The 16557-nt window shown below is 41.3% G+C and overlaps 3 protein-coding genes across 3 annotated transcripts in view; 2 read left to right on the top strand and 1 right to left on the bottom strand.

The window, feature by feature from the left end:
* mthfd1b (methylenetetrahydrofolate dehydrogenase (NADP+ dependent) 1b) overlaps positions 1 to 11063 on the top strand; it is a gene marked incomplete in the record, with an annotated part of 26037 nt that extends 14974 nt beyond the window's left edge. The window contains 13 exon segments of the mRNA XM_048228539.1: positions 726 to 828; positions 1040 to 1116; positions 2772 to 2912; positions 3801 to 3869; positions 4669 to 4780; positions 5087 to 5226; positions 6015 to 6056; positions 6552 to 6652; positions 7249 to 7426; positions 8733 to 8840; positions 9704 to 9856; positions 9987 to 10090; positions 10334 to 11063. Coding sequence (XP_048084496.1) covers positions 726 to 828; positions 1040 to 1116; positions 2772 to 2912; positions 3801 to 3869; positions 4669 to 4780; positions 5087 to 5226; positions 6015 to 6056; positions 6552 to 6652; positions 7249 to 7426; positions 8733 to 8840; positions 9704 to 9856; positions 9987 to 10076 — 1314 coding nt within the window.
* A 416-nt stretch (positions 11064 to 11479) lies between these two features.
* LOC125284248 lies at positions 11480 to 13891 on the top strand. Its single transcript, XM_048228132.1, has 2 exons — positions 11480 to 11537; positions 12183 to 13891. The coding sequence occupies exon 2, from the start codon at positions 12396 to 12398 to the stop codon at positions 13848 to 13850; it is 1455 nt and encodes a 484-aa protein (XP_048084089.1). The 5' UTR covers positions 11480 to 11537; positions 12183 to 12395; the 3' UTR covers positions 13851 to 13891.
* Positions 13892 to 14684: 793 nt separating this feature from the next.
* si:dkey-248g15.3 (rRNA 2'-O-methyltransferase fibrillarin) lies at positions 14685 to 16211 on the bottom strand. The gene is made up of 6 exons (XM_048228133.1): positions 16071 to 16211; positions 15805 to 15844; positions 15659 to 15669; positions 15535 to 15579; positions 15392 to 15436; positions 14685 to 14884 (listed from the first exon to the last, which is right to left on the bottom strand). The coding sequence occupies exons 2-6, from the start codon at positions 15812 to 15814 to the stop codon at positions 14744 to 14746; spliced, it is 252 nt and encodes an 83-aa protein (XP_048084090.1). The 5' UTR covers positions 15815 to 15844; positions 16071 to 16211; the 3' UTR covers positions 14685 to 14743.
* Positions 16212 to 16557: the final 346 nt, after the last annotated feature.

The following is a 16557-nucleotide window of genomic DNA, read 5'->3' on the forward strand; positions in this document are numbered from 1 at the left end:
AAAGGAACCGTATGTAAGATTGTGGCCAAAACTGGTACTGCAATCACTTTCAAATTACTGTCCCCTCCCCCTCCCCCCTGACTGGCAGAGCTGGCAACCCGGATGCCGAAACACTACTGACTTTGTGATTAGCTGATAGGTGGAGGGTGGCGCATCAGGCCAAAACACAATATGACAACATCAACATCAGTTGAGGGCTGCAACTTCACATTTTAAATGACAATATCCTGGCCGGACTACTGTTGTCAGTGATATAAGTGTTTGAAATGAACATGATTTCCTAATGTCTAGTGGCATATCAGGCCCATTTTATGATTAATTGAAATGCATACGGCTCTTTTAAAAACAAGACTTGTATTAAAGCATATACTACAACTTCAGTTAAAGCAACTAATAATATTGTTTTTTGGCACCTTGATGGACTACTTAAAGAATGAGATAGCATTAGCTGAACTACAGGAACATCACTTAGTGCCTATACATGTATTCTATAGGTCAGTACTGCATACGTTTTGTCTTTGTGAGTTGACTCTTTTCCAGTGGACCAAATTGGACAGTAATTGAGACCTCAAAATGTAGTGTGTCAGCTTTTTAAACAACGTCACCAGCTTTGTGGTTCAAAGATATGTCTAAGAATGTATCTAAAATATACAGTATTAGAATTTTTTGTTGAGTGTGTACAGTTTGGGCAGTGATGTAATGAGGCTTTCTGTTGATGTCAATAGAAACTGGGTATTGAGAAGACTGATCCAACTACTTTGACTGAGGAGGAGATCACACGATTCGCTCGGCTGGACATTGATCCTGAATCTGTTACCTGGCAGAGAGGTGAATCTTGCACTTTGACTGTGGCTAAGACTTGAAAATGGTTTATATTGATTACTGTTGTTGTAATTTGGTCACATTGGAGGTTTCTTTTGATGTGATTTGGTCACAACTCTTCAGAGAGTCTTATCTTCACACAGATATGACAGGTGGGTATATAGTGGTTATCCATGTCGTTTTTGCTGTTTGACTGTCTGACTTTCTCTGTCTGTAGTAATGGACACCAATGATCGCTTCCTGAGGAAGATAACTGTTGGAGAGTCAGCAACGGAGAAAGGACACACCAGATCGGTATGTACACGCTGCATGCACTAAACAAACTGGGAATCACAACAATGAGCAATCAAGTCCCACTTCACCATCATCCAATGTGCTGAGAGAGAATAATTGATATACAGAAAAAGAGCTCACATGCAAAAACGAAATGAATAATGCAGCCCAAACTTTAGGTTGAAATATATTTCAATGTCAATTTTATTTATATAGGGCATCTAAGAACGGCTTAGCCGCACCAAAGTGCTTCACAGTAAAGTGCAATAAATAAATACAGGAAGGCACAAAAACAAAAAGGGCTACAGTTAAAATAAAAAAATAAAATAAAAATGTGTGCTTTCTCTTTTTTAAAACTGTTTTCCACAATTTTCTACAAGGCATGCAGTGCTCTGCCACTCCATCATGTCTGAAAATAACAGCATAATTATTCTGTTTATGTCCATTCGTGGGATGCCATTGTGAAAGTTCAATAAAAGTGGCTGTATTCATAAAGCATGTTTACCTGGAGAGTAGCCAGGAGCTCTCCGACTGTGTTTGTGCTCCGACACACTCAACAGCCCTTGATTCTGACCATTTCTGCGAGGGCAAATTAATTGAGTAGTGACCAATAGCACTTTAAAGACAAAAGAGCCAGAAGTTAATGAGGCTCCTGCACAGCATTGTAATAAAAAATAGCCTGATTTATTCTACCTGATTTATATCTACAGCTTTTCAGTGTAGCTTTCTTATCAAAGGGTCTCTCAGCTTCTCCCAGCTTTCATTAGTATTCACGTCATTTCTGTTTTACATGAATACCATTTGTAAAAGTACTCTGATGTTATCAAATAGCATTTTTTTATCACATAATCTGTTGAATTGCAAAAAGCTAAAGAAAAAGACCATGCAGATTAACATAAAGGGCCCTATTTTGACCATCTATAGGGCAATTCCATGCAAAACGGTCACGTCCATAACCGCAATGAAATACCATGGCATTAGGTTGGCGTTATGGATGTGACAGTTGTGCACGAAATTGCCCTATTGTCTGAAGCGTACTGCATGGTTTAAGTCCATTCCGGGTGTGTCCAGTCCACTTTTGTTAGTTTGACGGCGGAATAAGTGAACAGATGCAAGGCTCATAGTTCAAAGAGGTTGTTATTATATTTCCTAATTAATCATAGGTGTGTGTTGGGCGTGATATCCATTAAACCAATGAGAGTGCCATCTGCAGTTCCTGTTAAGAACAATGAGCGTTTGTTGTGTGTTGGTATTATGATGAAGAGTGAGCAGGGGGAATCAGCTCGGACACGGACTGTCTATGCAACAGCAGGATTCCACCAAAGCTTGCTTTGCTGAAACAGGTGTTTGTGAAACAAGCAGAGTACACACATCTGTAATCACCTAGTGACTGAACTTGTAGTCAACGACAAAACAAAGTCTTAAGCTTAGTTATTTACTTTCGCAGTACATTTTGAATCCTAAGGACATTTATTCAAACACTCACAAGCTAGACTTCTTGACAGTGCAATCTGAAAATAACAGTGAAATACTACGCATTTCACTTTAGATCAGGTTTTTCTTGGTCAGTGGCATTAATATTTTCATTGGTGTCAAAATAGCTATGTGATCGATGTGCCTGACCAGTGACCACTCCTCATGTCTGTGGGTCTCTCTCTCTCTCTCTCTCTCTGCAGTGCCAGTTTGACATCACGGTGGCCAGTGAAATCATGGCAGTGCTGGCTCTGACCAGCAGCCTGGAGGACATGCGACAGCGCCTGGCCAAGATGGTGGTGGCCTCCAGTCGCAGCGGAGATCCCGTCACCACCGAGGACCTGGTCAGTGAACCCCGTCTTGACTGGATGATGATGACGCTGATGGGTGAAATAGAAGAAGAATTAATGCATGTTGTCAGTTATGACCATGTCAATTTGGAAGAGGGAGAGACATTCTGAGGGGCTGGTGATTGAGGAGGGAAGAGGAACTATAGAATAGAAACTAACAGAGGAACTATTGAACACCCTGTAGAGCATCTAGAGAATTAAGAGCTCAAAAGACCTCTTCTCTAACCACTAGCGTTAGCATGGGAGCTCCCTCCTTGATTGGAGGGAGAAATAGGAGGGAAATGAAGGAAAGTAGGGAGAGAACCTGATGGAGGCTGATGTCCTGCTGATGGAGAGAGAGAGAGGGGGGGGGACATCATGGAAGATGAAGGTGAGGAGGAGGAGGGAATGAAAAGGGAGGCAGAGATATATGGTTTAGGAAAGACTACCTCATCTGGGCCTCATCTGGACCACTGATTTCTAGTGGGAGATGATGCTGGAATGATGATGATAATGAGGCTCATTTATTGTAGGGAGAAGGACAAGTAGAAAGGGGAATGGATGATGGAACTGAAGAGGAAGAGAATATGTTTCTGACCTCTGTAACAAAAAGAGAAGTCAGAAGGGAAAGAGAAATGGGAGAAGGCCCCCTCTATCACCCAGGAGTGGTAGAGGAGAGAAGGGGGAAAGACACTGGTGTTGATTTGCAGTTGTTTTTGATATGTTCAACTGCAGTGAAAAACATACCCCTGAAGAGCTTGAACAGACGAAGTGTTATTATCTCAAGAAATTCACATTTATAGGCACTTAAAGCTAAATTGAAGAGATATTAATGAAAGTGCAACTCTCCCAAGCCTTTTAGTGTGTTTTCTTTTTTCAACCACATCTCTCTCTCCCTCTCAGGGTGTTAGTGGAGCTTTGACTGTCCTCATGAGAGATGCCATCAAACCCAACCTCATGCAGACACTGGAGGTGAGAAAGTGTGTCCTTTTAGAGTAAAAACAGATCAATTTTGCAACATTAAGTTGTTGTGTTTTCACAAAAGACTATAAAACAAGCTTCAGATAATGCCTATATCAACAGTATTGACCAATAAAGATTCATAGTGTCCTGTCACAAAAAGTAGGGACTTCTAACTGTTTTTTTGCCATGAAGTCACAAATAAAATAAAACAGCATTGTTACACAGAGAAGAAATCATTTACCAAGAAGACTGAATATTAATGAGAAAATATTAATGCAAAACACAATACACAAATCTGTATTATGAAAATATGCTGTGAAATTAGTGCCCAAATGTACACACTAACATAGACATGGCTGCCTAAAGCTGTTTCCAAGTGGAAGTGATTCTTGGATGAAAATTGGTTTTATGTGGGACATGTTTTGGTTTTGTGTGTGGGTGTTTGTGCTCATCCATAAATTTAAATCCAAAAATCCATTTTTAGCTGTATCTTAACAAGACATCAAGTAGGAAAAAACATTATTTTTTGTCTTTTGTTTTTGTCTGCCAGTATGTTGTGTTTCAGATAACATGCAATTCTTCTCCAGTTTTTCACAAACGAGAACAGTTCTAGTGCCTGCCCCCCTTTCCAAAAATGTGCAGTACCTCTGGTTACTCAGCTATTCCAGTCCTCAAATCCAGCTTCCTAAAATGTGCAAAAAGCATTAGGCTTGCAACCTACAATCAAGGAGCATCTGTTTTTAAGCTGATGCAGCTGTAGAGGTTGTGATGATTGATTGATTGATTGTGAACTCTTGAATTCCTTTAGGGCAACCCTGTGTTTGTACATGCTGGACCCTTTGCCAATATCGCCCATGGAAACTCCTCCATCTTGGCTGATAAAATTGCCTTGAAGCTAGTGGGACCAGAGGGGTTTGTGGGTAAGATGCTGTGATTTTCTCTGTTTTACCATTACATAATGTCTTAAAGGCTTTTTAATTAAAGCCACGCTGGTTATGTTACAGCTATTAATGTAGTAGTACATATTAACAATGAATGGGAAGTGTTAGATTAATTAGATTAGAATGTACAATTTAAATGTTTCAGGTACATCTACATGTTTGCAATGACATTTTCTATATTAATAAACTATAGATATCATGCCAGTTTGGAACATTTTACTGTTTCTCGAAAAGGGGTTTACTAAACTGCAGAAAGTAAATCTGAGATCAACACCTCTGTTACAGTGACCGAGGCAGGTTTCGGAGCTGACATTGGCATGGAGAAGTTCTTCAATATCAAGTGCCGTTACTCAGGGTTACGGCCCCATGTTGTGGTTCTAGTGGCCACAGTCCGCGCCCTGAAGATGCACGGAGGAGGCCCAACGGTATGCCACATAACACTGTCCTGTTTCACGCTTTGTTTCCCTTACCACAGCAAGAGTCCTTAGGCCTTCTCGTTTTTGAAAATGTAACTTTTTTTAAGCGTGTTGGTCTTAGGCGCTTTAGGTCGTTTAGGAGGTTTTAGGTTAAGTGCCACTTATGAGCTCTTGTCTGGTATGCATAGCAGGGAAAGGTGGTAAACACAGAGCCGGTGGAAGGCTGTGAACCCAGAGTATTGAACTCGGAGCGAGGTTGTGAATCCCTGAATATTCTTCGAACATGGCTTATTTAACATTATTAAGATGCTGTAATTTTCTCCCTGGAAATGCCATGGCTTTATGGCTGTTCTCCCAACAAGACATCATGTGACCTTTTTTTTTTTTTCATGGTTCAGTTTAACTTTATCAGAAAAAAAAGAAAGCTGTAAATTCACAGTAATTTTAGTAAACATATGTTGTTGTCACTCAAAGCCAGGTGTCATCCTTTATCTCCAACATGGTGCCATTTCCTGTGTGTGTGTGTGTGTGTGTGTGTGTGTGTGTACCACACCGCAGTAACCTCATAAATGCCATCAGCATAATTTTCATGGATTGTGAGCCACCGCTGAGAAAGTAATTATGTCTCCTGTTGCGCATAGGACAGCAACGGAATCTGCTAATATCCCTCGGTGAATAAAAACTGTCAGGCTGCGATGATGGGGGTGACAGGAGAAACCACACTGAGTGGTGACCATTTCCTCTTCCTCTGATACTTACCTGCCTCACCCACTTCCTCATCTTCTCTCCACCTCCAGGTTACTGCTGGGATGCCACTACCCAAGGAGTACTTGGAGGAGGTAGCTTCATCATTTGATCATACCCATGTAGAAAATTCAGAGAAGAGAAAGTGGAGCATCTCATTTAGAAAATAAATGTTGTCTAGATGTGTGTGGGAGGGAGTGTATAAATGAACTGCATTTTAAAATGTATAAATTAATTCAAATGCTCAGGACAGTTCAATGAGAAGTGTGAACACTTATCATGGAGTGTAAGAGTCTTGTCTAGTCCAAAAGTCAGCAGTCAGCAAATGTCATAGGTCAGTTAGTGATTGTCACAAGTTACTAATACCGTTGTGAACAAATTGTGTATATGCTGCATATCAGTTAATTTAATTGAATTGAATTGAATTTTGTAAAGTAAATCAATCAATGGTCAGGGATACTACTTCCATGACTACTCGAAATTAGAAGTTACATCAGTGTAGCATTGTGTATTGATCAGTGATGATCAGTTATGTGCATACATAATTCTCAACCCCCAAGTGGTGTATTATCCTCCTTCCTTCCCCGCAGAACTTGGAGCTATTGGAGAAGGGTTGCAGTAACATGCAGAAGCAGGTGGAGAACGCCAGGCACTTTGGAATTCCTGTTGTTGTGGCTGTGAACGCTTTCAAGTAAGCACCCCTGGCTACAGAACAACATTTGTCCTAATACTGGAACTACTTTATCTTCCTTCAAAATAGATAAAACAGGCAAAAAAAGCCCTGGTATATCAGATGCATTACAGGCAAAAAAGCTGTGCTAGGTCAGATGCATTACAGGCAAAAAAGCTGTGGTATGTCAGATGCATCAAGCAATGTTGTCTGAATTCCATTGTTTATCTCAATCAAAAACATGTGAGTATCTCGAGTTTATTCAAGCCTGCTATCCTGTTGGCCTTGTTTCTCCTCCAATAACTTTCTCCTACAGAGGAACTTAACATCCTTTTGCTAATTGAATACCATGAGCAAGATGCTACAGTACCCTACAGTCACCCCTGGTAAAGATGTGTATAAATAAATAAACAAGAGCAGGTCAGCACAATACGTGCTTTAGTTCCCGCACTATGGACCTCGCTCATTGCCCATCAATCACATTAGGGCCCCAAGTGCAGAGCTTGGAAGTCCCAGGAATGTGCTTTATAGTATGATGTTTCCTAAATGTGCCTTATGGTATGATGTTTCCTGACCACAGACATTCACTCTCCTCCATATTTTCTGTGGCCGTGTAGGACTGATACAGGCGCTGAGCTGGACTTGATCTGTAAACTGGCCAAAGAGGCCGGTGCATTCGACGCAGTGCGCTGCACTCACTGGGCAGAGGGGGGTGCTGGCGCGGTGGCTCTGGGAGAGGCGGTTCAGAAAGCATCAGAGGCACCCAGCAACTTCCGGTTCCTGTACGATACAGAGGTAACACACTCATCTCTTACCCAGTCATATCTAATAGGCTGATACCGTCCTGTCACTTTATTGGCTGTTGAGCTCAAAAATCAACAACTTTTTGCTAGAATCACTGGCTCTGCCTTTAAAGACGGCCTACCTCTGCCCAAACCCAGTTTCAGTGAGGGGGCTCTCCTCCATAGGCGTATCTAGTGTCGGATGATTGCTGTTTGTGACTAAAAGCACATTTGTAATTAAACTGATGACGCTTTTAAAATTATTGGTACATAGTGGTCAGCATTGTTGTGTCCCCCACTACACATCCTCCACAGGCTATCATTACCACTTCTAGTCATTCTTTCCCATGCTGCACAAATGGCCCATTAGGCCCCGGCCCCAACGGGCACGCTGCACACGTCTGTTCCATCCCAAGCCTGCTCTTTTCCACTGCCTGCCTTTTGAGTGCATTTGGCTCCAGAGCACTCGACGCGTTTCGTTAATAGAATCATTATCCTTTTTGTATTCTCCTCACACTGCATTAGGTTTTTTTTGGGGAGGGTTGGGGGGTCGGGTGGAGAGACTGGCAGTTGACTGCTGGGAGCCTCAGGTGGTTTGGTCTGTCAGAGGGGAAAGACTCTTTCACACTGCGGTGTAGCATCTGGGCTTGACCGCTGTTAATGGACCAACTGTTTCATATTTGTCCAAGTGAAAAATGTGATTTGCATAATGCATGATGGTTGTGTGTGTGTGTGTGTGTGTGTGTGTGTGTGTGTGTGTGTATGTGTGTGTGTTGTAGGTTTTCGTGATAATCTGTCTACTTGGACGTTTACTTGAACATTTTATTTGTATCTGTCTTCATTGTGTATTGTTAGTCTGGTGCCGTCTTCATAGTATTCAGTATTCATTTTCATTTCACGGAGATACTAGTCTGGCTTCTGTCAATGCGTTTACATTTCCCTCAGCCACCAAGATGGCGGGGCAATCAGCGACGAGAGAGGATGAGGATAAAAAAATAGCAGGCAGAAGAATATGTAAAGTCATACAGCACAGCTAAATACATTGTTTTCTGATTGATAATGCACTTTATCAGGTTGTAAGGGTTAGGTGAAGTAGGAATTATCTTTAGAATTCCCTGATCAATGGGATTGGCTAGGCTGGACAAATGATTTCAAAGTTAACACAAGTCTATGCACCTCATGCTAGGGTTGGTAACATTTTCCAATCATGAGTAGCTAGATTCTCTTCACAAAGTGTGTAGTGTGCATTCCAGGATTTACGTGACTGGGTTTATCTATCTGTGTGAGTGTTGGTAATTCTGTGTGCTTATCCCCAATAGCTGCCCATTGCTGACAAGATCCGGATCATTGCTCAGAAGATATATGGGGCAGACGACATCGAGCTTCTTCCCGAGGCACAACAGAAGGTGGAACGCTACACCAGACAGGTAGCGCCCATGTTGCTATGGCAACTCCAATCCAGCATGGGGAAGTGTCTTGGAAGGGCTTCACCCCAGACACACCTTGACTGACAACATCTCTCAGCCACTCTGAGCTCTCACAAACTCTCAGCCACTTTGAGCTCTGAACTCATGAATATTTCACCCCTGGTATGGTCAGAATTGTAATCACCAGCTGTGCAGATGTGAACACTGTATGCATTTTTAGAAGGGAAAAAATTAAGAATCTGTTATAGATTAATAGATTGTTTATTAGCCACATGACCAAGGCTGGCCTATCACTATATGAGTATATACAGTGGCAAGAAAAAGTATGTGAACCCATGCGAAAGTTGACTAAAAAGAGGAATAAAACATCATCTTTTGGAAATTGATCTTAATGCCTTAATTAAAAAATTAAAAAGTATCTTGAATAAATAAATGTTCTTCCTTAAAATACATGAGGCAAAAGTATAGGAAGCCCAATGTTAAATTAAGATTTTTATTTTTAAAGGCCAGTTATTTCATGGATCCAGGATACTAAGCATCCTGATAAAGTTCCCTTGGCCTTTGGAATTAAAATAGCCCCACATCATCACATACCCTTCACCATACCTAGAGATTGGCATGGTTTTATTTTAGTTCAGTGAGCTAATGCAAATCAAACCAGCTAATAGGCTAACATAGGCTAACATAATATTGCATTATTTCAGTAGAGCCATAAATATGCCAAACACAAGTATATTATAGCCCTTAAAACAAGGATCAGAGTCTGAGATGAAGTTACAGGTTTGCCTGTCACTTGAAAATATGTAATCTTTTTAATATGTGTGTTTGTGCGCGCCTAAATGTCTTTATTTTATTTTCTGCAGGGATTTGCCAATTTGCCTATCTGTATGGCCAAAACTCACCTGTCACTGTCCCATGAGCCTGAAAAGAAGGGTGTGCCCAGAGGGTTTGTTCTGCCAATCAGAGACATACGTGCCAGTGTAGGGGCGGGGTTCCTGTTCCCTTTGGTTGGCACGGTGAGATAAAAATGTCTCTGTGTACTTTAATTATAAAGTGCTCTACTGTAAGCTACTTTGTTGAGAGAGGTACATGTAGTGTTTTTTTGTTTGTTGTGCTTTACTGACTTTTGTCCTTGGCCAAACCCAGATGCCAACAATGCCAGGACTGCCCACTCGTCCCTGCTTTTACGACATTGACCTGGACCCAGTGACTGGAGAGGTCAACGGACTCTTCTAAGAGACACTATTCAGGTAATCTGCGTTGCAGTTATACTGTATTATACATATTTATAGACAGACTTGCTCTGTCAAACTCAACATCAGTGAATTTGCTTTTAAAAGACAATGTGTCCTTTCTCCAAGCACTTTTGATCGCTCACTTATCCTCATCAGTAATTCTGCAGCCTTAACTTAAATGTATTGTTACATTTCTCTGTTTCTTTCTCTCATTTATGAGAATCTAAAACCCATTCTATTCTGTGTGTGTTTGTGCAGGTGGTTTGTTGGACCCTTGATGCTGGAAACCATCCCTTCCCACTCTCACCCCAAATTTTAGTGTCAAGGATGTCAATCAGTCTGTTTCTGTTTCAGTCTGTCTCTATGTCTTTCTCCTATTCAGTCATATTCGCGCACACACACACACACACACACACACACACACACACACACACACACACACACACTTTTGTGTCAAACAAGCTCACCCACTCCTTCCCCCAGTGTTGGAAAGTTATTGGCAGCCCTGTTATTAGCATTCCTATGATGTAGAAACCAGATATTGTATTTGATGTTGCTGTATGGATTCTGACGTTCTTTTGTCTCTGACAATCTGAGAGAAAATGGACACTGAGCCCATCTTGGTCACATTCCCTCACGGCCTGTCAGCATTCTGAAAAAAAATATGTAAAAAAAAGAAAAAACACGCTAATGTCTGACGATTCAAACTGAATTTAATGGCACCCTGATGGTCTCTCAGTAACACTTAATGTACTACATGGACTGTATATTTGAACAAATTTCTAACCATATTTGTACTAATTGTAAATGCATTTCACTGGATTAATCTAAATAACTTGTATTGTACTGTGAACGAATCTGCAACCTTTATCATTCACTAATTGTAAGGTGAAAATTGTAATGGTAAAGAGTGCATTTTTCTCATGAAATACTGGTGGCATTCTAATGTATGCTTTCTCTGATAAATGCATAATGTTGAAATACGTTTCATTGTATTCCTATGTGTGTGTAGTTTCTGATGGTTGCATCGCCCCATGCTTTTTTTATGTCCTACATTACATACAGTATCTTGCTTTCTCTAAGGTTTTTATTTTATTTTCAGCAAATATACTGTCAAAGTAGATCACTTATTCAGGATACAAAACCATATTGTGCATCCTTAGACATCCATATATACATTTGAGCAGTGTTGTGGTGACATTCAGAACGAGGGGATGATCTCCTGCCTCCAATATCTTATCTTGAGGCAAGTTTTATTAACCAGAGATTCGACTTTTTATGTTTTTTTCAATATTCCCATACTGCCTCGCGCTGCGTGTCAATCACGGTGTTACCATAGAGACGGAGCGCGATGCTTATCTAGCTTGTGGATTTCAGCGCTTGCACTAGATCATCCAAGAGCAAGACCGGAGCATGCGACTGCACTGCAGTGTCGAGTGTCTTGAAGTTGAAACACCGTTAAGTAAGTGCCTTCTTCCGAGAAACGATTATGTTAAAAGGCATAAATGATAAGCTATATAGGGGAAATGTGACTGCTTGTACTTGGAGCACTATTAAGCAATATCAAATGAAGGTTGAAAAGTTGAAGAAAGTGCATGCGAGACTAGTGGTCTACGTTATATCTATGTAGTTACTATGAGGTAATGCTTCTCATTGATCGCTGACCGTGCTTAAAATGCATGTTTTGATCAAATAGGGTATTTGTTTTGTTGCGGTCTAAGGTTTAGGCTAAATAGTGAAATGTGTTTGTTTTTTAGCTTGTAATTCTGTAAGTTTGGCATGAACTAATTTATGTTATTTTAACGAAATTGCATGTAAACGCATACATTTAAGTAAAAGCATGTAGGCCTGCCCTACACCAATTTTGTTGTGAATTATGAGTCACAGGGCGTGGGCACGCGTAATAGGTCAAAACTGATTGGTCGCGCACCCCAGCATAGTGAGTCAGTCACTAAGGATTGAGCATTTCGGCAATTGTAGCGCCTCCGAGTAATTTGCCTCTGATATATCAATGTTCTCCTTATGTACCTATATTTTAGAGTACCTAAATGGATATGGATTGCCTTTTCCCTTTCCCTTTCCCTTCCCCCACATTGTTGTGCTGTAGGTGGTAACCAGCTGATTTATACCTGAAAGTGGGGACATTGAGATCAGCCATGTCTCTCAAGGAGGCTCCAGCGCTTCATTACCAGGCAAAGTGGGGCTCAAGAGGAAGTTGACTGGCCCTTCACAGCTGCTCTTTGGCTAATGTAAATCCAGGTACACGTCAAAAAACAGAGACAAAAGGCTGAATAGCCCCAACAGAGAATCTAGAAATTCCATGCCAAACCATAACTATTCTGTTCAGGAGATGGCACAAGAGCCTTTAGGAAGCACACCAAATCCTCTCAGTTCGTGTAAGGACAGCGCAAGACTGGGAAGTACCTCTGAACCTCTGTACCACTCATTAAAATCAGACAGAGATTCAGAAAGTAAGCAGAGTAAAGCGCAAGAAAGCTCAAGGCTGAAAGGGTGGAGGAAATTCTTCTGGCATGTGTTCTTATGCCCAAGACGTCTGAGGTACAAACCTGCTCTGGGCGATGAAGATCAAAACCATGACTTTACTTTTTACAACCAACAGGCAAGAGACTCATTCGACACGGCCGTTTGGCCATCCATTATTTACCAAGTCACTGAACAAAAAGTGGAACAAGAGGCAGCAGTTGCTGGAACAGAGTGCAGACATTATACAAAAACAGAGCAGTCATTTCTGAAGAGGCTCTTCTGTCTGCAAAAGAAGAAATGTTTTTCCTCAAAACCAAACCACAAGGGTTTAGATCCAGCATTTGTTGTTAAGAAAGCCGCACCTTGTCCATGCCTCAAGCTTAGGAACCAGTTCAGACATCAAGTGAGACACAGAGCCAAGAAGCCCTCACCATTCTTTCAGGAGCGCATCGGGAATGCACAGGACTACATCCAGGAGGAGACTATTGTGCTCTCCAACAGGCACACTGACGAGGGTGTTCAGGGCTTCTGTCAAAGCATCCATGATGACGGCCCTCACTCTGACACCCTGGAGGTGAGTGTGGATGTGACGCCTGTGATGTCAGAGTGTGAATCCAGAAGTGCTCTGTATACCACCCATGCTGAGAGCTGTGGTAAACCCAGCTTGCATATGGATCAAGAGGATGCAGAATATGCTACACTTCCTGAGGAAGAAACATTAACATTGGCTGCTGGAACAAATGGAAAAGATGAACCTGAAGCGTCATCTGACGTTAGTAGCTGTCAGAGGCAAGAGGAGGAGGAGGTGGCAGAGGAGGAGAACCACACAGCAGTTAATGTACCAGAAAGCCTGGTCATATGGGACTCATCAGCAACATCTCAAGTGAACCAGGAAGACGAAGCTATAGTGCAGAAGAGGGAGAGCACTGGGAATGAAGTCGAACAAACAACCTTCCAATCAAGTCCAGCTAATGCTGGCATAGTTTTATCCCATCAGTATGAAAGTGGACTGTCACCACTAAAAGAAGTCATGGGCACTGTAGACGAAATTCTGTCATGCCCTGTTGATTTCCATGGCAAACGTGGACTTGATATCCGTCATAGAGAAGAAACTGAGTCTGCAGATGATGGTCCTCAGCGTAAAATCAGTGATCCTCAGCCACCGGAGGTGCTACTTTACCAGACGGCACGTCTTTTAGTACAGGCAGCGATGGAAGCTGCTTTAAGGCAGTTGGAAAAGGACCTTGTGGGCTCAATTGCAGGATATTATGAGGACACTGGAGATTACTAAGTCAGTGTTTGTGTTTTGGTATGAGGTTTTAATGACACATGAATATCAGTAGAGGGATCACCAGCTCTGCTGTGTGGTGCTGAATGTCTACTGTGAATATCTGTTCTTGTCACTGTCCATATTTGTCACCTTTATTTACTGCTGAAATAGTTGCATAATATTTTAGAGAGAAAAATATGAACACATGAGCATTCATTCCATCTTTTTTGCCATGGTTACTTTTGTATGTTTTTATTTTCAGCTGCAAATAGGTAATATGACCGCTTAAGACAATGTTTCCAGAAGTCCTCATGTTGCCTTTACAGTAAGTTCTCTTGTGATGGAGGACTTAGTTAAGTATTTTTGTTATTTTTCCAAAAAGGCCATCATGCTCCCCAAATTGGAGGTGGAGGAGCTGTTTCCATAGCAATGAAACAATCACACTTGATGATACTCCTAAAGCTATTCTCTGACGCCCCCTCATGGTACATGTTTTTTACAGCAGGTTTCTCTAAAACTGCAATCTTAAAATGAATGTGTTGTCCCTATCTGGACACAGAGATGCATTAAAAAACATGCAAGTTGTGTTGTTTTCAACACATTCGTTTTTAAGAGTGTGGTAGTTATTATTCTTGACTTTTTTCCTCATGTTTGTTTTTAGTGTCCTGGTTGTTTTATGTTATTACCTTGTGAAAAGAAGATATATTATCTTTTTTGTTTATACTGTATGAATGTGAAACTATATATTTATCTTCCACTTATTTATATTCCACTTCCATTTATCTTGTATTTCTCATCTCTCACATGTAAATGAATAACCAGTCAAAACAAGAAAAGATCACAAAAACAGTAACGTCACTATATTATGAAACATTTATTCAGAAGCAGTGGGAGTGCACGTGACAATAAGCACTTCAGTGATGCCCTCCTCTTCCTCCGCCTCCTCTTCCACCTCCTCTTCCTCCACGGTCTCCTCTTCCTCCATGGTCTCCTCTTCCTCCATGCTCTCCTCCGTGGCCGTGCTCCCCTCCTTTACCTTTCCCTCCCTTCTTACCCTGATTTCACAAAAATGAAATATATATAATGACCAGCAGCTCTGGACATTGCATTGAACAACTTCTAAATGAATCCAATTAAATGCATACGTAGACATGGAAGTGAATGCATTGTATGCCCTTTCTTATGCCACACACATGCACACATCAGGGGGAAAAAAAGATATTACAGATATAGATAACAGGTAGTAATATTAGTTATGCATGGCAGGCATACTCCAAACCTGATTCAGATCTTGCACAAATGATCACATCACATGACTGACTGCATAAAAGGCTGCTGGAACAGCGTTGTGGACTAACGCCCAGCCTTCAGGCACAGTTACCACCTGGCTGTTCCATTCTCTGCTTTGATCAGTTGCGCTAACATTCTCAGCCTGTGTCGTATGTCTGAACATACTGTGCATATACAGAAACAGTGCAATGTGCACAGCCATATTCACTTATACTGCAGACACATTGTGCATGAGCCAAAGGAAAAGCTTCTTTACATTACATTACATGTACCTTCTTTTTCCCTTCTCCATTCCCTTTACCGTCTCCGTCCAACTCCTAAAACAGATGGGCAGGGCGTTACAGAAATCCCACACTGGTCAATAGACAGTGATGCCTCCGATTTAGAGGCTGTAGGGCTGAGAATGCGCTCTTACCCCTGATTCACAGCCAGATCCCTCTTCTTCTGAGACCTCCTGAGGCTATGAACAGGAGAAATGTAAACACTCACAGCACACTAGGTCTCATTAACTAGCATAATGGTTCAGGCAAATGTCTTACCTTTGGTTCCTCTGAGAAAGAGAAGAGAAAATAGGAATAAAAAAAAATGATTAAAAAAACAGAAAATCAGAAATTTGAATAGATAAATGTGAATAAAACATCAATAATTTCATCCCATTAAACAATATTTGTTAACCTTTACCCACCTTCACTCATGTTGATCTTGGGTCAATACAAGTATGTACACTGCAAAATACATGCATGTCAAGCAGCATCTAGTCAAGTATAATTTATTAGCATCTCCATTGAAGTGTAAAACTTTTGCGTGGTTTGTGTTTCACAATTAATTGTCCAAAGCCCAAACTCTATTGATTAAAAATCTGTGAAAGCATGCATCAAACTTTTAAATACAAATCTCATGAGCTTATAAGCAACTGGGAAAACTTCCACTGACACCGCACATTACACTTACCCAGGAGTGTTAACTTTGTCTGCTGCAGCTGCTCAGCTCTGTGCTTGATGGGTATATATAGTGATTTCACATTGGCCACACCCTGAGAGTGCAAGACAGGTAACTGCGTGAGTAATCTCATCCGAGAACTGTAAAACGAAAATACATGTCAAATGAGTGGCATCGTAGGCGTAATAAATTCCTACTGTCCCATTTGCGATTGTTTTCATTTGAACTGATGATCTTACCCAACCCTTAACGGAAATGTCTATGACTGAGAGAGGCGCATACGTGGCATATTTGTTTTCAGCGGTGTGAAGTGGTGAGAAAATATGTTTCATAGCCTCCTGTTTTACATCAGAGCATATAAAAGGTAGATTTTGTTCTTGTCCTACCCAATTAAAGGTGGAAAACAAAGGAACTATACACTAGCGGGGAAAAATACCTAGTAGTCTTTTATGGGTCTGCCCCCCTCCCCCATTTTGGACAACCATCAAATGCTTGATCT

This window comes from Alosa alosa, chromosome 19 (genome assembly GCF_017589495.1).
Source record: "Alosa alosa isolate M-15738 ecotype Scorff River chromosome 19, AALO_Geno_1.1, whole genome shotgun sequence".
Lineage (NCBI taxonomy): Eukaryota > Metazoa > Chordata > Actinopteri > Clupeiformes > Clupeidae > Alosa > Alosa alosa.

Coding starts and splice junctions, on each gene's coding strand:
- LOC125284248 (XM_048228132.1), top strand. CDS start 12,396: ATGCCAAACCATAACTATTCTGTTCAGGAGATGGCACAAGAGCCTTTA.
- si:dkey-248g15.3 (XM_048228133.1), bottom strand. Junction 15,437..15,534: donor GATCTGGCTGTGAATCAGGG/GTAAGAGCGCAT, acceptor CATCTGTTTTAG/GAGTTGGACGGAGACGGTAA. Junction 14,885..15,391: donor ATGGAGAAGGGAAAAAGAAG/GTACATGTAATG, acceptor TTGTGAAATCAG/GGTAAGAAGGGAGGGAAAGG.